Source organism: Equus caballus, chromosome 14 (genome assembly GCF_041296265.1).
Source record: "Equus caballus isolate H_3958 breed thoroughbred chromosome 14, TB-T2T, whole genome shotgun sequence".
Classification (NCBI taxonomy): Eukaryota; Metazoa; Chordata; class Mammalia; order Perissodactyla; family Equidae; genus Equus; species Equus caballus.
Genome location: NC_091697.1, coordinates 61,151,993 through 61,176,580, shown reverse-complemented (window position 1 = coordinate 61,176,580; position 24,588 = coordinate 61,151,993). Strand labels below are relative to the sequence as shown.

The window sequence follows — 24,588 nt, the reverse complement described above, 5'->3', positions numbered from 1 at the left end:
CCTGTCTTCCCCACATACTGATTTGTAACCTTAGGGCACAATAAATCTTTTTGAAACTCACATTTTTCAACTGTGAAACTGGTGAAATTAGCATATGTGTCCCAAGCTTGCTGTTTGATTAAATGAAATAATGTATATACAGTGTCTAACATACAGGCATATTATTTTCTTATATTATTGTTTTCTTATAAATATTTTAATGTAAGTTTGGAAAGGGAAGAGTAAAGGACTATATACTTTTTTTAGCTGGGTAACTAGAAAACAATTAGAGTCAGGAACAGATACAAACTTAGGGAGGAGGTGCTGGTTTGGAGAGAATGACGATAGAACTGAAGTGAGATCATGAGAAGCGAGGGACAGGGAGAGTGGATCTTTAATGGAAGCAGTGGGCTGTGAGGGGGATTTGGGAATCATCTCCGTAAAGGGAGCTATAAAACCATTGGGAGTCATAAATGCAGAGAACAATTGCTGACACAGACCTCCCGTGGAGTGAGGAACATGACCTGTTTAAGGAAACAGAAACAGTTGCTAGAGAAGAAGAGAACTAGAGCAAAGTAATATTCATGGAAGAGAAAAGTGGTCAAGAGTCCAATGCCTTAGAGAGGAGAATAAAGGAAAGGAAATTGTGGGTGGCCTCAGAGTAATTTCTGGAGCTCAGTGGGGGAAACCAGAATGCAAGTCGAAATGTTAAGTAGAATGTAGGTAGCAAGCAAATTTAGAGTGATGTATTAAAACCAAAAATCAATTTGGAAGTTGGGAGACCTAGATTCTAGCCCTGACATTCACATGAGCTGTGTGTGTGATTTTAGGCAAGTCATGCAACATTTCTAAGCCTTGGTTTTCTTGATTTTAAAACCCCAGTGATGGCTGGATGATTTCTAAGTTTCCTTCTACCATTGTAGTTTCATGATTCTTTTTGAAACCCTTTGGCAGTGAAAGAAAATGGAATGATGTTAGCAATGTGGTCACATGAAAGCTTTTCCTAAAGGTAGAACTTGGGCGCACAAGGAAAACAACATTGGAAATACCAGAGGAAAGAAATAAAACTGTAATTTGCCCCCATATCGAGTCCCCCGGAGGGTGAATAGATGCTCTTCAGAGCAGTGAATCGGTATATTTTCTTTTATCTCAAAAAGGAAGAATACATTGAGTTAAAAGCAACATTCCTTGAGTGCCCACTTTGTACCAGGTCTTGTGTATTGAAGGCATGATGATGAGTGCTATGCCCAAAGCCTTCCCTCAGACAGCTCATGGTCTAATCAGAGAGACACGAAAATAATAACCACATTGGATTTATTAGTGTAATATGGAAAAGGTACACTGTGGAAGTGGAGAGGGGAGGCAGTGGTTACTTTGGAGAGAGGACAGGGTTGGCTTGATTTTGAAGGAATGACCCTTCATATCAACAGTGACATTCTGGAAAGAGGAAAAAGCATGTGCAATGTACCAAGATGTGATCATGCAACTAAAAATCATGCAACATATTCTGAAATATGTTAAAATATAAAATTTATCCACACAACTAAAATTTGTTTGTTATGGCTATATATGAAGTTTAGGTAGTAAAAATAGAGCTGGAGAGGTAGGCAAGATTTATCATGGCCTTTTACCTTATATATCCTTCATTAAGGATAAAGCGGAAACATTGAAAGGGTCAAGTCAGGAAGAGTATTTTAGTATGATAAGACAAGAGGACATAGTGTCAGAAGTGTATTTTCATACAGATTTGTCTGCATAGGTAAAATACACAAATGCATGAAAAATAACTCCCATTTACATATTGAAAATGACATTTTTTTGAATAAACCATAAAACAAACTTATAGTATTATGGTTTATGTTAAGTCCTATGTTATGGTTACATTTTTTTTTTTATTGAGTTAATGATAGGTTACAATCTTGTGAAATTTCAGTTGTACATTAATATTTGTCAGTCATGTTGTAGGTGCACCATTTCACCCTTTGTGCCCACCCCCTACCCCACCTTTCCCCTGGTATCCACTAAACTGTTCTTAGTCCATAATTTTAACTTCTTCATATGAGTGGAGTCATACACAGATTATCCTTCTCTCGCTGGCTTATTTCACTTAACATAATTCCCTCAAGGTCCATCCATGTTATTGCAAATGGAATGATTTTGTTCTGTTTTACAGCTGAGTAGTATTCCATTGTATATATGTACCACATCTTCTTTATCCATTCGTCTGTTGCTGGGCACTTAGGTTGCTTCCATGTCTTGGCTATTGTAAATAATGCTGCAGTGAACATTGGGGTGCGTAGGACTTTTGGGAGTGCTGACTTCAAGCTCTTTGGATAAATACCCAGTAGTGGGATGGCTGGATCGTATGGTAGTTCTATTTTTAATTTTTTGAGGAATCTCCATGTTATGGTTACATTTTAAACTATATAATGCTTTATTTGCTTAATGAGATATACACTATAACATTACCATACAAGAAAAAAACTTTTAAAAAACCCAAACTTATATAGAAGTTTAGATCATGTAGAGCATCAGATATTTGTCTAAAATGTTTTTACGAGCCGGATCCTTTCAGCAACTTCCATTACTGCTGTTTAGAAATAAAACACTTGTGCTACTTCCAGTATTTCACTAATTCTCTAATATATCTTCTAGTCGGATAGTAGACTAATCATCCTCAGACCTTCAGGACATTGACTTTCCTTTTCCTATCAAGAACTTCGTAATTTGATGTTTTCAGTTATATGGGTTCTTATTTTTTGGCTATATTTTCCCCTTTCTCTACTTAAGCCAGGCATCTTCCTGAACTGTTCCCTAGACTCCACTTATGCTTTGCCCTTGTTCATAATGCTTCCTCTTACAGGGAGCAACTTGCCCCAGTCTTATCCAAATCCTGCTGTCCCTCAAGACTCTCCTCATATCCTGAAATTATAACGACCCACCACCTTCCTCATCTCTTTTAACACTTACGGTATTTAGTTCTTGTGATATGGCATGTATTTTTTAAAGTAGGATACTTTCAAAGACTCACAACATGCAGTTTAAGCATCAGATGAATACCTTCAGCAAGTCCACTGACAGTATACCTAGAAAACCAAGGTTCTAGAAAATAAAGAAAATTTCCAGAAAGGAGCATGGAAGAATGAAGAGAAAACTTGAGATAACTTTAATAGTGCTTCAGTTCTGTGAGTGAATAGGAAGTGAGGCAGTGGGAGGCAGTAGTTAACGTAGCAGGAGTGGGAACAAGAACAGAGAGTGCCATGTTGCTTTCTAATTTTTTAGTTATGTTTTAGTCACACTTATCTTAGAGCTTTAGAATTTATTTGTCTATTGAATAGGCCATAATTAATTTGAATTTGAAAAATGAAACATTTGTATTTGGTGAATTGAAGCAAGAATACATAAAAATCTAGGTACATTAGCCAAATCAAATTTCATGTGTTGATTTGAAGTTGTTGGCAGTATTAGTATACCAACATGATCGATGTTAATGGTTGTTTTAAAAATCATAGAGGCATCTAAATAGAGAAAGAGTAAAATATCAGAACAAGTAAGAAAAGAAATGGATGGTAACTTATTTTCACTTATTTAAGTAATGGTAAATTTGCAAAATACTGAAATTCCTGCTAAAATGTCAAATCAAAGAATAACATTCAATAACAAAAGAGCAGATTCCACCATATGAGAAAATGCACCTGATGACAGAAATAAGGTAGGAAACAACTATTAAACAATTTCATTTCCAAATATTTGCATGAAATGTCTCAAAATAGTTAAAAGTAAATTTGAAAAATCTGAAAAGGGCAATCTGGGAGAAAAACCCTTAGATAGTTTGCATTTATTTTAAATAATGTATTCTACCATATTAATTCAAATAGCCTTTTCTTTCTTTCTAAAATTGAAAGGACCATATTGGCACTAAAATGAATGCTGTCTAATTGTGGATCGTCAAACACAGGGGCACTTGTGCAAAGAGGTTAATATGGATTTGTGTTCCTCCATGACTTGTAAAATCACCGTGCAGAGGGACTGGACCCGTGGCCGAGTGGTTAAGTTCACGCACTCCACTGCAGGCGGCCCAGTGTTTCGTTGGTTTGAATCCTGGGTGCGGACATGGCACTGCTCATCAAACCACGCTGAGGCAGCGTCCCACATGCCACAACTAGAAGGACCCACAACGAATATACAACTATGTACCCGGGGGGCTTTGGGGAGAAAAAGGAAAAAAAAAAAAAAATCACCGTGCAGATAAAAAAATCTATTTCGTTAGTGGAAAAAGTGAGCCCTCTGTTGGGACACAGTAAACATCAAGATTTTCTGCAACTGTGCTTTAATACAAGTCATTATCATGAAAGATACCGAGCTAAACGAGAGGACTTCTTGTGCTGTAGGATAGTATTCTGGTCTCAGAAAACCCTTCCGTAAAGAGAGAACACTGAACGCTTGGTTCTGAATATGCCCCAGGATGAACTGAATCTGGCACCCTGTGGTCAGACAGTAAATATGTATTCAAGGGATGAGTCACCATTTATACTTATTCCAACATTTTTTTCCATTTTAAAAGTAGCCGTCTTGTTTTTAAAAATGTCTATAGATAAAAGCCTAACACAACAGATAATTCTATGTTATGAAGAGGTTTCCAAATCCTAACTAAAGATCATTTATTTCAGACAATATTTAATGTGCTAATGTGGAGTTACAAAGATGAACAAACTGATTCTTTGGGCTCTCTGAGCTCTTCAGTCCATACTCAAATGTTTGAGTGCTTATATTTATTGTGGTTATTCTTATTACTAAAATAAAAATCATGGCAAACATTTATGGAGTGGTTCCCCAGTATCAGATCCTATGATCAGAGCATTACATGTGCTTTAAACAATAAATCTTCCAAACAACCCAGTGAAGCTGTTATACAGATAAAGGTGCTGTAACTTTCTCATGGTTACATGGCCAGTAGTAGGTGGTGAACCCAAATAATCTTAAATTCAGAATCTGTTCTTGGAGTCATTAAATTTTATGATAGTATGCAATTAAATTTTATAGGGTTTATTGTTATAACTCTAACCATGTTTATAACCTGCTGAAAGAATGTATCAGATTGCAAATTTGTGATTTAGAGAAACTGAGTATGTTTACTTGAGACGTTCTAACTGGGCATCATAGCAATTATTATTTTAATCATCAGCCACACTGTCTCTTTTATTAGTGACCTTGAATACTGTCTGAACCTCAGAATCACACTAATATATTAGAGTAACTTTTTCTGTATTTTCATAATCTGGATCAGTGATATATAATGTGATACTACCTATCCTCAATCCATGTGTAGATGTACTATATCTTCAATGATTATTATTTAAATTTAAAAATACTTGATATTCAGTTTTTTTTCCCATCAAATTAGGCTACAGGGAAAATTTGGGGGAATTTTGCATTATTCCCACCTGCAAATGATGTGTGCACCCATGTGTGTATGAAACAGAGAGAGAGGAGAGGAAGAGACTGGGAGAGAGAGAGGAAAAGAACGGGAGAGAGAGGAGAAGGGGACAGAAATAGATAGTACTTGAGAATTTTATTAGTGATATAAAAATTCAATAAAATGAAATTGATGAGGATTTTAGATTTATTCTTAAGGTATCTTGTACTGTCCATTCTGCACAGCATAAAATGAGGTAACATATTGGCGATCACTTGGTCTTTCTATATAGAAGAGGCAATACACTTTAATAATGAAAACAAAACAAAAAACCTCTTCTATACTTTTGTGGAAAACATACACTTTTTAGCATAGATTTATTTTTTCTTAATATCTAGTTTGGAAGAATTACTATATCTGAAGAAATAATTATATTATTACTGTGCTAGTTATATGTGGATCAAATTAAAGTGAACCGTACATAATTTTTCAATAGTTAATGCAAAACAGAAATAAGAACTTTGATATTAGCATGTTGGGTATAAATAATGCAGGTTTTAGGGGATTATTTCTTCAAAAATATTTACTAAAGAGTTAACAGAATAAATAGTCAAATATGTTTTATATATGTGTATTGCAGTAGAGCAAGATAATAAAAATTGAAAAGATCCAGTCATATGTTCTTCCATGTGCAATATTTTCCTAGTTATAATGCAAATTTCTATTCTAAAAAAGGAAGAAAAGAAATGACCAGGCTTAGCTTCAATATAATAAAAGGATACCTACTTGTTATGAGGTCTTTTTATTAATCATAACCATATTTTACAATTTTTAGCACTCTGTCAAAAATTGGCTAACTTTGAAAACATGGCATTGTATGAAATGAAACTTATTTATGTGAGTGATGCTTCGTTTCTTCTGTAATTTATTATTCAGAAATTTTCAAATTGCTTACTAGAAGGCTTTAAGAATGTTATGATATGTTATGTTATGTTGTGATAATTTCAGTGCTATGTCTCCTACATTTGCTTTGATATGTTACATGAATTACTTTATTAAGTAACAATCGTCAAAAAGCTGAACCATGTGATGTACCCAATTAAAAACTGTATTGCTCTTCTGTACATGCTGTACATGTAAGTGACCCCATGGGTCTCCCAAAGTGAGCCTTTAACATTCCAGAATTTTTACTGTGCATCTGTTGCTGGCATCTAGCCTCCCACCCACACAGGCTAAAACTAACTAAATGAAGTTTATGCTAGTGCAATAAAGTACGTAAAGATGAAGTAATAAAATGGGAAGACAGTCACCTTATTAGTGGGGCTGCTAAAATAGCTTTACTAGAAGAATGTATGCATATATGTGAAAGAAAATAGAGTGTGTGTAAGTAGGAGAACCTAGAAATTAATTTATTCAAATAGTATTTCTTAAATACCTTTTTATGTTATATATTCCAGATGGGATTTATACAGCTCAATGAGGACTTCATATTTATTGAACCGCTCAATGATACAATGGCCATTACGGGTCACCCACACCGTGTATATAGGCAGAAAAGGTCCATGGAGGAAAAAGTCACAGAGAAATCAGCTCCTCACAGTCATTACTGTGGTATCATTTCAGGTAATGCCTTCTGAAAGGACTTAACTAAATATGCAATGTGAGATGAATCTTTTAAAAAGTTTCTCCTTCTTTCCTTTCTTTCTCTTCCCTCCTTCCTTTCTTTCTCTCTTCCTCTCTTTCTCTGTCTCCATCCACCCACTAGCTTTATCTTTTTTAATGTGGAATCTCTTTTGGTTAACGACAATTACGTGTATCTATTTTACACTTATCTTTTAGTTTTCTATGAAGTACTACATTTAAATATCAAAAAATAGAAACTCAGAAGGACTTCAGAGATTGATATATAACGTGCCCTTTATGTCTCTCGAACTGTGAAGTGTTCCTCATGGGATGCCGTTCACCTCACTGGAATAGAAATGACACAGAGAATTGCAGATCTCCTGAAACTGAATGCTGTGAGCTCATGGCCTTATTTTAATGTCACCTCTCTGAGAACATCATAGATATCTCTTTACTTTTATCAGAAGAATCTTCAACGTCTTCCTCCTTTTTTTTTTATCTGACCCAAGTAAAAACCATCTTGAAGGTTAAAATTAGCAAAGGAATAGGAAGAAGAGTAAAGATTTATTTCTTTGAATTTTATCCTCAGTATCAGAATACCTTAAATCTGGAAGTTTCAGAGGCTCATAAACATTCCCAACCATCAAATCCTAGTCTCTGTTTGTCTGCCAGTTCTTCACAGAAATAAAATGGGGGTGACTCTTTTGTGTACTTCCTTACTTTCTTTGGCAGAGATTTGTGGCATTAGCAAGAACGGTAACGAAAATGAATGATTTCTGTTACATAAGTAGGAGCTGAAAGTCATAGCTAACATTCAGAAAATCATTAGAAGTTTCCCTAGGAAAAAGTTTTAGACATATAATTCAGACATCTCAGTGAATATTCACTGATAGGAGAAATATTTCCAGTTAGAATGTGAAGAACTAAGAATTTATTGAAGAATTTTTGGTGTAAAGATTTTAAAATTTGACTTGCAGATTTAAAATTAGGTGTTAGTGTAGTTAGTGCCAAGATATAAATTCTAAAACTGGTTATGATATTTGAGGCTGGTTTGGGTATAAGAATTGTGACAATAAGTAACATATGCAGAGGCCATAGGATGTTATCATCAATTGTCTAGGGTGTTCAGATTCAGAAGGAATTACAACGTTTCTGTTTAGAAGTAGTTATCTCAAATTAATCTGTGATTTCTCTTTCATTTTGTGAAAACTCATGGGAATCATCTTAAAAAGTGGTGAAGTGAATGAGTCTATCTCTGTGTCACACTGATGTGCAAGATCAAGTCAATTTAAAAAAGACACATTCCTCTTCTCCGTTCTAAGAACTGTCGACACAAAGGAGATAAAACAGCTGAACAAAAGTCATAGCATTATGAACAAGCAAAAGGCTTTTGTATTGTGAAACGATAACAGCAGCAACTTGGATTTAGTCCATTTAAGGAGATTGGCTTGTATGAGTTATACTGAAAATCTGCACTATGCAACTTTTGAATCATAGTAAGTTCCAGCTGTTCTAATTACTCGAGTACATGGATGACACAAAGCAGGCTTTGTGTGCCATTATGCACGGAGGAAAGGTTTCTAGAAAATGCTTAATTTTAATAGGTTTATAAAGCATAAATACATGGTTCATATTTAGCAAACATTGCTCATAAAGTTTCTAACTTATGTGGTTTTTTTAGGCATGACTGTTATATATTAATTGACCTATGTGGATTAAACACTTGCATGATTTACTAAGCTTGCTTATTTTCAGATGCTTTTTAAGGGTCTAGAATTTTAAAAATCATTTTAAAATTAGCAATCCATAAAAGAAAATATTAGTTTACTTATGCTGATGAGTTTATCATAGCTCTTCCCTTCTTACTTTAGGCTGATGTATTAACATATTAAACACATGACTCAGATTTGGATCATGTTGCAGTATTTGTCTTTGCACAATGGAATCGTAAAGCTTACTAGTATTCAACTAGGTCCTTGCACTATTCTCATTCATCATTTTAATGCCTTAGGTATATTATGTTTATATGTATTGATTACATGAATGTTTTTTCTAAACAGGGACCTTGATACTTCACAGTGACTTTATTGTGTTCTTTTATTAAAAGATAATATAGAGGAGAGGAAGGCATATGAGATTGAGAGTCAGAGGCTCCTGGTTGAAGGCATAGCTTCAGTCTCACTGCAGCTAGGTACTCTTCTTCAATTTCCTTAAACTTTTGAACCTTAGTTTCTTGATTTGCAACATAAGCATGACAAGTCACTGCACAGGGATGTGGAGCTAAATGACAGAGCTCTTTTCTCAAGAGGCCACCAATGTATTATTTTCAACAAACTGGTAAATAGCTAATTATACTGTAGTATGATAAGAACTATGGCAGGCTTAGTACACAAAATTTCAAGCTTTTGATATTGGGGGGTACTGGCCTCAAAGATGGAGTAAAACTTATATAGACTAGGGGGAGAAAAGAGAATGGAGTGTGCAGGTTAAGATAATGGACTTTGGGGTCAGACTACATGTGTTCACACCCTTATGTTAGCACTTCCTGTGTGACTTTGGAAAACTTACTTTATCTCTTGAAAGCTCCATTACAATATACAAAATGGGAATAGTGATACCCCTGAACCTCAGGGCTGTTGTCAGAATTAAATGAGATTATATGTGAAAATGAAAAACTTATGTGAAATTTTTAGTGCATGTTGTTAGACCGGGAAAGAGTATTTCAGGAAGAAGGAGCAATACATGCAAAAGTACAAAGGCAGGAGAAAGCATTGACGAAGGGAGCCGGAGCCAAATGTCTGCAATATGGACATGAGATCCCATCCTGGAAAGGTAGTCATGGACTAGGTAATGAAGGGACTTGTGTGTTATGTCAAAGACTTTATCTGGAAGGCAAAAATGTGGTCTTTGAAGATTTTAAGCAGGCAAGAGACATTATCAATATATATTCCTTTACATTTCAGTATAAACTTATAAGTATGTCTAGGACTCGGTGTGAACAAGAAAGAGATTTATAGAATTGAAGAGTACTGGTCTATTTGAGCAGGAGATAGAGATCATCACTGTTCTTAGCTAACTTAACCAGACTACTACTGAAATAGTTTCCATACGCCATCCATAGCTATTGTGGAGATTATCGTCAGCGTGTGGAGGGTATTATGGAGAGCACACATTGAGCATTGGTGAATAGGCATTTTAAAATTTCGTCTAACTGGAAGTGTGCAGTATCAACTGTGCTCTTTTTATACATGCGTATAGGTAGAAAATGGTCTCAAGATTTAGGAAATGAAGAATGAGCTCAGCATAGTTGATGTAGACAATGAAGACATCAAGGGAGCAGCTTAATAAAAAGATTACTTCAATATGCGTGATTTTCACACACAGTGGCTAACTTGTATGATGGAGTTTACCATGAAGATTGAGATTCTTAAGAAACCTAGAATGTTCAAGTAGCCTATTTAACAATAACATGTAAATAAATATGCAGGATACCAACAGTTTGGGGCCAACGCAGCTGGGTCACTAGCTGGGGCAATAAAGGAAACAAACTTTTCTCTCTCTTATTTGATCTATCTGCCACTCTTGGTGCAATTCAAAAGCCCCTTATTTTATAACTATCCTCTTGGTTTCATTTTAGCTCTCCTTTTATTTTTCTTACCTCTCTGTCTCCTCCATGGGCATGCCTTCTTTCACACGTCCACCCCCTAAATATAGGCATTTCCCAGGACTTCCTCCTTATCTTTCTCCTTCTCACTCTACATGCTTTCTCAAGATGATATCATTCAAATCCATGGGTTCACTTTCACTTACACATTGATTAGGTCCAAACTTCTCTCCCGACTGCCAGGTGTTTAGTAACTTGTACTCAGATGTCTCTCGGGCACGTCATACTTAATAAATCTAAAACTGATCCCATCATCTTCCTTCACAAACTCCTCTGCTGATATCCCCCACTATCTACCCAGTCACTCAAAAATAAAAATTAAACAATCCTTCCCGTGCACAACCAAAGCAGACAATAGCAACGAGAGTAATTCTAACCACCTCCCTTTTCTTCCCCTAAGTCTTTTTACTCATGATGATGTCTGCTTTTTAATATTTTGCCTAACATCTCATCCTCTCTATTCCTATGATTGCATGATTTTTACATGCAAGGTCAATGACATATCCACCTAGGAGAGCTGCCAGATATATATAAATTTTTTTTCCCGTAATCAGTTTATTAGGTGTTCACCCTGCCAAGATGAGTCTTTTCATATACTTGTAGGAATGTCCCCTGCTAAATATTATATGTTTATGTAACAATATACTAATATATAACAGTAGATAGGATTGAGATTACAATTAGAGGAACTACAAAATTCATTCCTGACTGTCGGAGATCTCAAGATACTAATAAAATGAATTTCTTATGTTGTCCTTCATCGAGGTCTTTGATATTAACTGCTGGTGCTAGCCCACAAGTACAAGTTTGGGAAAGGAGATGATAGCAGTTTAGTGACATCTACAGAATTTTGGTAAATGGCAAGGAGAGGAACACGTGACAGCTGACTTAACAATGGATTGTGGAGTTGACTGGACGACTATAGAAACTTATTTAAACTAATTGAATAGTACGCTTAAATGGTTACATTTTGTGGCATGTGAGTTATACCTTGATAAGGCTGTTAGAATCCTAAGTTCATTATTGAAGCACCACGTGCCTACAGGAAGTTGCACAAGTGATGTGTCCAACTGCTGATTTTTTTCCAAAATGAACATAACCATGTAGATCAGAATATAGAAAATGTCAGCACCACAGATGTCCGCATTGTGCCCGCTCCTAGGCACTAATTTCTCTTACCTCAAGTTATTCACTATCCTGACTTCTAACATCATGTCTTCCCAGTTTTTGGTGTTTCCATAAATGGAACCATACGCCACCTGTTCTTTTGTAATTGACTTCTTTTGCTCAGCATTATGTTTGTGAGATTCATTCACATTTTTGCACATTGCAGTAGTTGGTTCATTTTCATTGCGATGTAGCATTCTGTTGTATGAATAAGCCCAAATTCCTTTATCCATTATACTATGGATGATTATTTGAACTATTAAGAATAGTACTGCTTTGAATAATTTCTATATATGATTTGCATGCATTTCTGATGAGTACATATTTTAGACCGTTGATCATTGGATATGCAGATGTTCAACTTTAGTGGATACTGCCAACCAGTATTTCAATGTTTATCCTAATGTAGACTCCCAGTAGGTATGTGTATAGGACCTCCAGTTGTCCCCATACTCTTGTTGACACTTGATATAATCATCTATTTATTTTAGCCATTTTAGAGATTTTAATTAATTTAACTTATTGTGGTTTTAATTTGCATTTCCGTGAAGACTATGAGATTGAATCACTTTCTCATATACCAATTAGCCTTTGATATATCCTTTCTCTGAGAAATGGCTGTTGAAGTCCTTTGCCAATTTTTCCATTGAGCTCTGTCATTGATTTAGAGTAGCTTTTTATTTCTTTATTATGGAAAAGTTTTGTTAACATCTTCTCTGACTTCATGGCATGCTTTTCATTCTAATAGTGGCATGTTTTAATAAGCAGAAATTTTCTTTTTTATGTAGTTAAATTTATAAATATGTTATTTGTCGTTACTGCTTTTTTTTGGCTCTGTTTGAGGAATCTTTATTGCCCTAGGGTCATAACTTCTGATGGAAGGCAGAACCTAATCCTTTGTAACCCATGCGTAATGTTTAGTAATAGGGGCAACTGCCTGAAATTAGGATGTGTGAGGCAGTTACTTCAGGCACTTCTTTCAAGTAAAACTTCTATTTTGTCACTGGTTTGAAAAAGAAAGTCATAGTATCTTTTATTTATATCAATCTTTGTGCTAGAAATTTTACTAAGCCATCAACAACTCTAGAAAGTAGATATTATTATTATTCATTTTATAGGTGAGGGAACTAAGGCTGACTGGGTGATGTTAGTTTCCCAAGTGGCAGAGCTAGTAAATGGTAGAAGTCCAGTCTGTCTGACTCCAAATTTGCACTCTAAAGTCAAATGCCCTTTTAGATTCCATCTGTGCAGAGAACTTATTTGGTTTTGCTCACCGTTATCATCCACACATGTTGATATTAAATAAACATTTTCTAAAATTATTGAAGAAACAAAAATTGTTTACTTCGCTAAGATAGAGGCAATTTAAAAATTAATTTCTCTGTTGCAGATAAAGGAAGATCTAGATCTAAAAAAATAACAGAAAGTGGAAGAGGGAAACGATATTCATACAAATTACCTCAAGAATACAACATAGAGACTGTAGTGGTTGCAGACCCAGCAATGGTTTCCTATCATGGAGCAGATGCAGCCAGGAGATTCATTCTAACCATCTTAAATATGGTAGGCAAACTTTAAAGTGCGCTTGGAATTTTTTCAAGAAAACTCTAAGGAAGAACTGTGTGAGTATAATGAAGTTCTTTAAAAATTAATTCATTACTATTCCTTTCTTTTATTGACATCAGTAAAGAAAATATTTTAGGTATACCAAATTGATCCATCGCAAAAGAACTATCAAAATAATAATTCACATCTTCTAGTAAAAAAACACCCTTATTGTTAATTTTGATGTGGCAAAACTCTTTATTAGTCTTCTCTTTTTTTGTGCCCTTTCTTTTCATTCTCTTTTATAAATGACCATTTGTTGAAATTAGCAGAAATGTTATAATATTTGTTTATATACATGGACCCACCAAAAGTACTATAGATTATGAGGTGAAACAAAATGGAGCTAGGTAATCCATTGAGCTCTTACATAGTTATGTAAAGATGGATGCCAGATATAATATTGGTTGACAAGTAAGACCTAATAGTTACTAGCTAAATTTTTACGCAGCTGAATCACATGAAGCTAACTTTGGCCGACAGTTTCTGAACTGCAGAAATCTAGTTTGTACCTAGCATCTTATAGATGCTTACCCCCAAATCGATCCTTTTACTTAATTGCATACCCTACTGGGTAACTTCTTTCAAGGCAATTAGAAAGCTGTAGTGAAAAGTTATTCTTGGGGGAGAATAAACATAAATAAAAGGCAAAAGCAAATGTCCATTTATGATTCCAGTTACCATATAAAGGAGGGTCAGAAACACTGATTCAAGGATAAATATAATATGTTTTGTAAAATTCCCATTTTTGCTATTTCTTGCTATCATTTGGCTTGTTTTCCCAGTGAACAAATTTTTCCCACACCAGTCATTTCTGTCTACGTTCAGCTACCACCTGAACACTCCGCCAGCGTTCTGTGTAGGGTAGACCAACATAGCCTACCAGCTTCAGCCTCTTCTAAGTAGTCCTATCTCTGAAAGCATGGGTTGGGTGTGCCAGTTTTATATTTTCTATTACAAATTAAATAAATCCTCAATTTTACAAAAAATCACTGTACCACATAAAAAATTCACCTTGCTTTCCAGCATTGCTACATACACTGCCTTTTGGGAAAACCAATTACAATGATGATCTGAAACCATCAAGGAACACTGACCTGCAAACTTGTCTTCACAGGCAGTATTGGAGGGAGGAGCTTTGAAAACTCTGTTCCTATTTGGCAGCTAGCCTGGGGAGAGAAAAAAGACTCTAAGGAATGAATTACGAGGTGACATAAAGCAGGCTGAGTTTGCAGGACTGTTTCTCAGATGAAAGGAGGACACTGACATTTTGTGGTCTTGAGAAAAGTTCTAGGGTTTAGTTACTAAAATTCTTCTCTTCAGTATCATGGAAAGCCCAACCTTCCCTCTGCACCCACTGAAATGCCTAGACTCTCAAGGTTGCAGTAAGTATCTCAGAATGCGAGATCTAAATTTCTGGGTATTAAAATGAATTAGCTAAGTTATTCTTGCTTATTAAACTAACTTTTAAATAATTTAATTAAAAAAATAGAAGATTTCTCAAATAAATTGAGACTTCTCCCATGTCTGGACTTTAAGAAAAATTAAGATGTTTCCAGTTTTATTTTAGGATTTTTATTTTTATTTGTTTTTAGGTTTTTAACCTTTTCCAACACAAGAGTCTTGGTGTGCAGGTCAATCTTCGTGTGATAAAGCTTATTCTGCTCCATGAAACTCCAGTAAGAAAGTCTTGAGTTTTTTGTTCAATTAAGTGGGTGAGAAGTTGTGTTCAGGTACTTTTAAGTAAAGAGAATGTTAGGGATGTACTTTTTATTGACTTAAAATCCAGAAATATCCACTGAGTCACTTAAAGTATACATAAAACTGGCCTTTAGTTTGGTTAATACTTCAATTTTATTCCAAAAATGGAATGTTCTTAGTTTCCAAGGATCCTGACAACAAACCTTAACTTTCCAAAATGTAATTTTAAAAAGTCATTTTTAATGACAGTTTTATTTGCTTATTTAAACATGTACTTTTAAAACTTTTTCTTATCTGTAATTCATTTGAAACAGAGAATATTCTGTGGCATCAGTTAACATGCTGCTTAACTGGCTTTTTGGAAAACCTTGGTTCTTAAATTGTAGAAATAATGAGTTACTTAAGTCGAAAAGATCCACATTTTTAGTATTCCATTGCACCTCTCTCCTTTTTCAGAATAGCATTAAACAGATTTTGTGATTATTATACCTTCACAAAGTTTTAAGATTTTTAGCTCAGGCTAAAATAATCCTGAATGTCTTCCAGGTTCTAATTAATGTTATGGTCAACAGTCTGCTTTAGCAATTCAAGAAGTCACCTCAGCTTTTAGTTTTTTGCATATCTGAGAATAATTTGCCTTGAAGTAAAATTGCTTCTTTTGCAGACAGATCTCTATATTGGGCACCATGGAGAGAAAATGCTAGAGAGTTTTTGTAAGTGGCAACATGAAGAATTTGGCAAAAAGAATGACATACATTTAGAGATGACAACAAGCTGGGGAGAGGACATGACTTCAGTGGACGCAGCTATACTTATAACAAGGTAAATTTTCCAAAGCCAATTAAATGACATTTCTAATTCCATGGCCAGCTGTTAATCCTATTAATCCGTTCATAGAGTGCTTTTATTCCAGATTTTGTGTCCCAGAAAACTTTTAGCACAATGATATTAGTCATCTTCCTCAATTCATAATACTGACTTCTGAATAACCACATATTGGATGGCATATTGACAAGGCATTTGGCTACTTAATTTTTGAAAAAATTTTACCCTTGACTTTTGATGAGAAGACATAGCCATTAATGATGATAAGGGAAATCTATAGTGACTTTTGGTGGAACTTTGAGATTATGAACCCACACTGTATGTTTCTCAGTCATTACTGTGTAAAGTAACCTAGTATGTTAAATTCAGCAATTGACAAGCTTTCTGGTTCCATCTGAGAAAAAAAATTTCGATTAAGTCTGTAGCTAATTACTTTTGGTCTGCGTTGTGTGTGTCTATACTACTCACAGACATTTGTGGTATAGCATTAAGTATAACTATAAGGAGGTGAAGTAATGAGCAACAATATACTCTATATGAGCACTCTGTATTAGTAATTATTCATAAGTTTATCTTTCTTAGAGCTAGTAAAAATGAATGATAATTCATTGTCACTAGCAATTTAATTTTAGTGTCAATAGTGTTGACATTTCACATCACAGAATACACAGTAACATTTGAACCGGATTTTCTATAAGGAGTCTGTTGAATGTACGATAGCTTGTTATTGCTGAATTATATAAAAACTATTCTAGTTATAAATAATTCATGAAGATGAAAAAAATTTTAGGCAAGAATATAGTTGGACTTCCACTATCAGATGTGCCTGATATTGGACTTCTTCAATAAACAACCATAAAACTGGAAAATATTTATGAGGCAACTGCTTTCAGTCATTGGAGAATGAGGAGTGCAAGACTGCAATCTCTGAAAGAAGGAAAATTTATTAAGTGAGCCCCACAGTTAAGCCGGCTTTTTGCCTGGGGACAAGTTTTTGACTGGTACAGCAAGCTGGTATCTAGGTAGAGCATAGTGGTCCTGCTGAGGGTGCCAGAGATGAAAGTTCTATGCAGGGAGAGGTATCAAGAAGTCTGTGTGCAGATCAGCTCTGAGAACTTTGCAAGGCTGGTCTGAATGTACCCAGATAGAGACTGACCAAAATTTATCAGAGTGCTGCTGCTATGGAGTTTAGATTTTAAAAGGATGCTAGGAATTTAGCAGATTCAGACCACAAGAGTGGAGCAACCTTAGTAATACCTTGTCATTACTCCTGACATTTAGCTGAGAAAATAGAAAGTCTGTACCTTCATAGTAGCGACCATGGTCCAGAGAAATGTGTGTTCTTGACCTGCCCTAACAAAGCCTGAAACCAAGCCCCAGTAAGATCTTTAGGGGATATAGAGTTGGGAGGTTGAGTCCCACCAATTTATAAAGGCTTGGGAATCATTTTAAGCTTTTGATAGATGCTGCCTACCAAAGAATAAACTCAAGCCTGCCTAAGTTCAGAGTGCGCAGCTAGTAATTGAATTCCCTCCTAAAACGAGTCAGCACTCTTCAGAGAAAGATGGAATCCTCAATCTCTGTGATATATCATCCACAATGTCTGGAACATAATAAAAATTAGCCAAGCAAAGAAACATGAAAAATGTGACCCATGGTCAAGGAAAAGTAGTCAATAGAAACTGACCCTGAGATAGCTTAGATATTGGATTTACCAATTAATGTAGTTATAATTGGAATTTCAGAAGAGAATAAAAATTATTTGAAATTGAAATGGCAAAAATTTTCGCCAAATTTGATGAAAAACAACTACTTATGGACCTAGGCATATTGTAGGAAAATTGGTGAAAACCAAAGATACAGAAAAAATTTTGAATTGACCAGAGGAAAGAGATACTGTACACAGGGGAAACGATGTTAAGATTGATGACTCACTTCCCATCAGGAAAAAATGAGTCCAAAAGACAATGAAATAATATGTCTAATGTATAGGGAGGAGGGGAAGCCTATCAACACAAATTCTTAATGAATTCTTAAGGGTACTTTCTTAATCTATGAGAGGATATCCAAACACACAAACACACAAAAAAATACAGCTAAAATCGCACTTGAGGGGCTGGCCCCGTGGCCGAGTGGTTAAGTTCGCGCGCTCCGCTGCAGGCGGCCCAGTGTTTCGTCGGTTCGAATCCTAGGCGCGGACATGGCACTGCTCGTCAGACCACGCTGAGGCAGCGTCCCACATGCCACAACTAGAGGAACCCACAACGAAGAATACACAACTATGTACCGGGGGGCTTTGGGGAGAAAAAGGAAAAAATAAAATCTTTAAAAAAAAAAAAATCGCACTTGGCGAAAACCAAATGTTTTTCACCTTAAGATCGAAAGCAAGGCAAGGATGTCCACTCTTACAACTTCTTTTCAATATTGTGCTGAAGATCATAGCCAGTACAGTAAAGAGGGAAAAAGGAAAGGGAAGGTATAAATATTGAGAAGAAAAGATAAAAAGTATCTCTCTTCACAGATGATATGATTTGGTACAAAGAAAACTTTAAGAAATCCAGCAGAAAAATTGCTAGAATTTGTAACTGGGTTTTTCCGGGCCACAGAATATAAAGTCAGTTTATAAAAACAACTTTATTTATATATAGCGGAAGTGAACAATTGGAAAAATTTTACTATAACTGCCTAACCCATAAGATACTTGAGAATAATTTAACAAGATATGTGCAAAACCTCTAAAGTGATATCTGCAATGCACTGCTGAGAGAAATTAAAGATCTAAATAAAGTTCATTCATTGGAAGACTAAATATTGTCAAGATATCCATTTTCCCCAGATTGACTTATGAGTCACTATCATCTCAATGAAAATCTCTGAAGACTCTTTTTGTAGAAATTGACCATCTAATTTCAATATTTATTTGGAAAACGAAAGGACCTAGAAGAGTGAAAACAATTTTTTAAAGAAGAACAAACTGAGTGGATGTACACTATCTGATTTCAAAATTTATTGTAAAGATTCAGTAATCAAAACAGTCTGGTTTTGGCAGAAAGTTCACCATCCATATCAAAGAAACAGAATGAGGAGTCTGGAAATATAGCCACACATATATGATCAATTGCCTTTCAATAAAACTATCGATATAATTCAATGATGAGAAGATAGTCTATTCATCAAATGGTTCTAGAACATGTGGATACCCATATGAAAAAATGAATCTCAACTAATACCCTGTGTAATCTTAATTCATAATGGATCATAGAAAGCTGGTGAAAGCTACAACTATACAACTTTTAGTAAAAAACAGAGAAAATCTTCATGACCATGGGAGAAGGTAATGATTTCTTAGATGGGATACAAAAAAAGCACTAATCAAAAATTAATCATTTGAACTTCTTCAAAATTAAAACCATTTTATGTCCAAAAGACATTGATATGAAAATTAAAAGACAGGCCCCAGAATTGGAGAAAATAGTTGCAATACATATATGTAACAAAGAATTTGTATCCAGAATGTGTAGATATATGAATATGTATACATATATATAATATATAAATATATAAAACTTTAAAACTGAGACCAGCCCTGTGGCTGAGTGGTTGGGCTCGCGCACTGCGCTTCAGTGGCCCAGGGTTTCAGCAGTTCGGATCCTGGGCATGGACAAGGCACCACTCATTAGGCCATGTTGAGGCGATGTCCCACATACCACAACTAGAAGGACCCAGAACTAAAATATACAACTATGTACTGGAAGGATTTGGGGAGAAAAAGCAGGAAAAAACACAAAAAAACCTTTAAAACTCATTAAGAAAGATGATCAAATAGATTTCAAGTGTATTTGTCTAAATACTAGCTGGTTTTCTTGAGTTGACTAATTGACCTCTCTGATTCTCATTGTTATTAATAAAATAAGGATAATAGTACAGGGTGAAGAATATAAGACATCTTGTATAACATGTAACATACAATGAACATTAAATAATTGTCTCCAAACATAAATAATTGTATATGATCCTGTGCAAACTTTTATTCATATGGAATTCATACTACCAGAAATATCTTTTGTTGTATCATTATATTATAAATGTTTTTATATTGATAGTTTTATCAGCTCGTGGTTAAAATTCACTTTATTTATAAAATTATTTTTCTATCTCATTATCTTAGACATATTTAAGAACCATTTGTTATTGCTGAAGATATTCTCTAGTGATTGAGAACATTTTATGTGGTTAAAATTTAATATATTAAATATTACTAGTAGTACTTTTATGAGCAGGTTAAGGTTTAAATGTAAATGAGAAAATGATATGTAAAATTCCTGACATGTAGGACTTGTGAAACAAATATTAGTCACTTTTTCTTCTTTTATCCAGTGAATAAAATCTATATCCAGTGAAAATTTATTTAATAATTTATGCTTTCCATTTATGTAGAGTCAGCCGGCTTTGTCCTGTGAGTTTCACTATAAGTTCATTGAAGAGTTCAATAAAATACTGAAACTTGCAGTTTTTTTGTTCAAAAGAATGTAAGTCTACCTTGTATACAAAGCTATTGGGATTTTTGCTAAATAATTCGTATTGGACTAACTTGCCTCCCAAATTCTGTTGGTCTATAAGGTCTGATGTTTGCTACATAATCAAAAAGGAAAGGAATAAACATTTAACTTTTTCAAATAGTTAAATATCTGAATGTTCAGAAAAGAAATATAGGCCAGCAGATTATTTCCTTTTATTTCAGGCTAATGTAGCTATTATCTGGTTTCATTTTCTTAGCATTAAGTAGGTCGATGATTAGAAAAGTGCTGAGAAAATTAAGTGGGTGGCAATAAATAAGACCTAAAAAAAGGAACAGCAAAAGTAAATGCATAAAATGGTTTTAGAAGTATTTTCAATCCAAAAGAAGGTTGAAGTGCAAATGGAAATTGTCAAAGCGTATACGGATCAGAGACGTCTGATACAATAGACAGGGAATTGGACATTGGGGACAAACAAGCGTATATTTTAATCCCAGCTAGCTCAGTTATGAGCTGTGTGAGCTTGGCAAACTGTTTAACCTCATTGATCCTTTTTATTCATTTTTAGTCATTTGTTTGCTAAGTGAACAGATATTGGCTGTGTGAAGGACTATAAGTGCCCTTGACAACAAGCAGTGCATTTGTCATAGTTTCATCGTGTTGTCTAGTTACAGATGAAGTCCCTTGTTTCACATTATGTAAATCAAATCGTACAAAGGAAGGAAGTATAAGCAAATAGTTTTCTGGAATCTGAACTACACATGAAGACTTTCTGACTTTAGTTTGTATTTCTGTTCCTTTAGTTTTATGTCCATTTATGGAGTAGAGAACAACACGTCAAATTTATAAGACTGACTACTGGAATTCACAGCCAATTCCAGTGAATGGTGCCATCCAGGGATTTTTTTTTTTTTTTTAAAGAAAGTAATTGGCTGAGACTTTAATTGATTATTTGTAGGAATCCTGCATATTATCAGATTTTATGGAAACAGTTTATATACAGTGTGAGAAAAGAGCCACAAGAAATAATTTTATGTGTAAAGAGTACGAATAGCATTTTCTCCTGCATAGCTTTCAGCACATTCTCTGTACTGCATGACAGTCTTTTTTTCTGTGAACTTATTGAGCGTGCTTTATGTGCAGAGCACTGGAAATTATTCTGTTTCTTAAACTATATCTAACTTTAGACTGACAAAGATTTGGCGTTATCATTTTCATATCTATGTATAAGATTAATCCTGGACTAAATATTTCTAGAAGGAACAAATACAAGTGTTTAAAAAAATATAAAGACGTAACTCTTTTCTAAAGGATTATAAGCAAAATAAAGGTCTAAGTCCATTTCAAGTTATTTAACAAATAACTAAGATTTAATTTTTTTATCTCATGTTTTTCTCAGTTCTCTGCTAAATTTTCACATTATTTTTATTTAAATTGTGTTGTTAAGATTGTTAAAATATATTTTGAAAACTTGCGTCTTTTCTATGGTAGAGGTTGGTCCTCTTAAAGACATTTCAGAATGACGGGGTAGATTTGGAAAGCTCATGTGATTAAATGTACAGGCTATTTTAAATCATTTTATTTTGGGGGTCCTCTAGGAAATCAGCTTATACTAAAATTTATCTTGTTTATGACTTTAAGCATTGTTTTATTTGAATAAGATTAACAAATCTTAACATTTACTTGACTCTAACAAATCTTTTTTTATTAATTGCTTTTGTAAAAATAGTTTTATTGCTATTAATGCTGTTAATATTAACGAAAGTGATTAGGATTTCCAAGGAACACATAGATCTTATTTATTTATTTTTAACATGAATATTATGACATATTTTGTAATAATTTTGCTTGACAATATTCTTAAATATATTTTATTTTATTATTGTACTACATATTGTATTTGAAAAAGAAATTGTAGTGCCATATATTGTTTATATTATCATTTATGGTTGCATAAGTTATTGTATGTACTTAATTTGAGCTTCTAACTTGTAGTGACCACCACTCTGATATAGAGAGATTAGATTTCCAGAATACATTTAACCATAAATGGTTTTTATATATTTATTTCTTGATTGATGAAATCTGCCTTCCTTCTCCTTATAGTAATAGGTTTTAGAAATATTGCTTCCTTAGACTAAAGAGGATGATAATCACAATTTGATTACTAATTCTATTTTTCCCTTCTTATTAAAATGCAATACATTTATTATAGAAATTTCATAAATACAAGAATAAAAATAAAACATTAGCCTATAATCCCATTACCCAGGAATAATTGCAGTTAACATTTTTAAGTGTAATTCTCCAGTTTTATTTCCTATGTATTTGTATAACTAAAAATGTATAATATTGGGATCATACTCTACATGCAAGTTTTGTCTCGCTCCAGGAATATTGTGACATTAATTTCATTGCCTATTTCCAGTGCCAAAATGTCCACGTGCTAATCCCCAGAACCTGTGAATGTGTTTCCAAAAGAGACTTTGCAGATGTGATTAAATTAAGGATGTTGAGGTGGGGAGCTTATCTTGGATTATCTGGATGGGTCCATTGTAATCACAAGAATCCTAAAAGATGGAAAAGAGAGCAGAAGGTCAGAGTCAGAGAGAGACTGAAAGAAGCTATGCTGCTGACTTTGAAGCTGGAGGAGGGGACCAAAAGCCAAAGAATAAGGCAGCTTCCAGAAGCCGGAGAAGGCAAAAAATCAGGTTCTGCCTTAGAGCCTCTTGAAGGCTTGCAGCCCTGATGACACCTTGGTTTTAGCCCAGTAAGACTATATTTGGCTTCAGACCTCGAGAACTATAAGATAATACTTTTCTTTTGTTTTAAGCCACTAAGATTGTGGTAATTTGTTACAGCAGCAATAGAAAACTGATACACTCATATTGGTCTACGTCATTTGGAGGGAGGAGCAGACATAGTATTTTATTGCATATAAGTATCTTAATTTATGTAATTATATTTGTGTAACTTTCTAATTTTTCACGTTTAGAGGAGAATGCTGTATAAATACCTATATCTTTATATGATTCTAAACGTGCTAGTATTTATTTAGGGTGATTAAAAAGTACTTTCTCTGTTAAAGGGTACTCACGAATAAAATCTTGACAGATGCCGACATAGTGTTCTGCCTGTACTCACCTGTGGGGCTAAGGTTTATGTGGAGGATCACTGTTTCCCCATCTCACTGCTTCCAGTGCCCTGACAGTGAAAATCAGCCCCCTAAAGGGAAGGTTTTATTTCTAAATGACCTAGTACTGTTAATCAGGAAAGTATAAATGAATGATTTGAGTAATTAAGGAAGAAGAATCCCTTTTTTAGTTAGTGTAAACACAAAGGTGATCAGATCTTTAGCTTTGTAAGGAAATTGTGAAAAATAAAACACACATTTTAATCTCTGTGGATTCCATGTTCTTATCCGTATTTGACAAGTTAAACACATAACCAGCCCGGTTTCTAGTGAATGCTCAACTTAGATAATTATTAAATGTTATATGTTATCTGAGCACATGAGTAGGAAGAAATTATAGCTCAGCTATTAATTTTGGTTTCAACTAAAATAAAGAATATTTTTATAAATCTGAACCTAACAGCAGTAATACATTTGTTAAATTGTTCTGTGTGATACAATGAAGTAAATAGTTTAAAGCTGACATAGTGCCATGGGCTCATGGTAACAAAAAGATGAAACATGTTCTCCCAACTGTCAACTCTATGATTTCTTAGTGTAATTTTCACATTTCTCTTTGAAATCATGGAGAAGGCGTAAATTTATGTCCCTTGAAATATTCTTTAATTTAGAATTTAATTTTATTATTGATCGTTTTGCCTTTCATATTTACTGAAATGCTTTGGTTTATGTACACTATTTCTGAAAGTTAGTTTCAAACTAATGCCATTGGCAAGTAAGATAGAAACTTTAATAAAATATAGAAATAGCAGAAATATATTAATTTAATACAAACCATAGAATAATTTTTGAATGAATCATTTATAGGTATATCCCAGGGCACTATAAAATCTACAATAAGACTTATTCTCAGATGCATCTTCATTCCTGGAAATTAAAGGCTACATTTCATTTTTTT

General features: G+C 34.3%; 1 protein-coding gene across 2 annotated transcripts in view; it reads left to right on the top strand.

Annotated features, from left to right (window-relative positions):
- Positions 1–24,588, top strand: part of ADAMTS19 (ADAM metallopeptidase with thrombospondin type 1 motif 19) — a 236,414-nt gene that overhangs the window by 40,976 nt on the left and 170,850 nt on the right. The window contains exons 3-6 of one of the 2 annotated variants that reach the window (XM_023617756.2): positions 6,853–7,018; positions 13,240–13,412; positions 15,050–15,133; positions 15,820–15,977. In XM_023617756.2, the coding sequence (XP_023473524.1) occupies positions 6,853–7,018; positions 13,240–13,412; positions 15,050–15,133; positions 15,820–15,977 (581 nt within the window). The remainder of the gene's footprint in view (positions 1–6,852; positions 7,019–13,239; positions 13,413–15,049; positions 15,134–15,819; positions 15,978–24,588) is intronic. The other variant, XM_070234436.1, reaches the window with a different exon arrangement.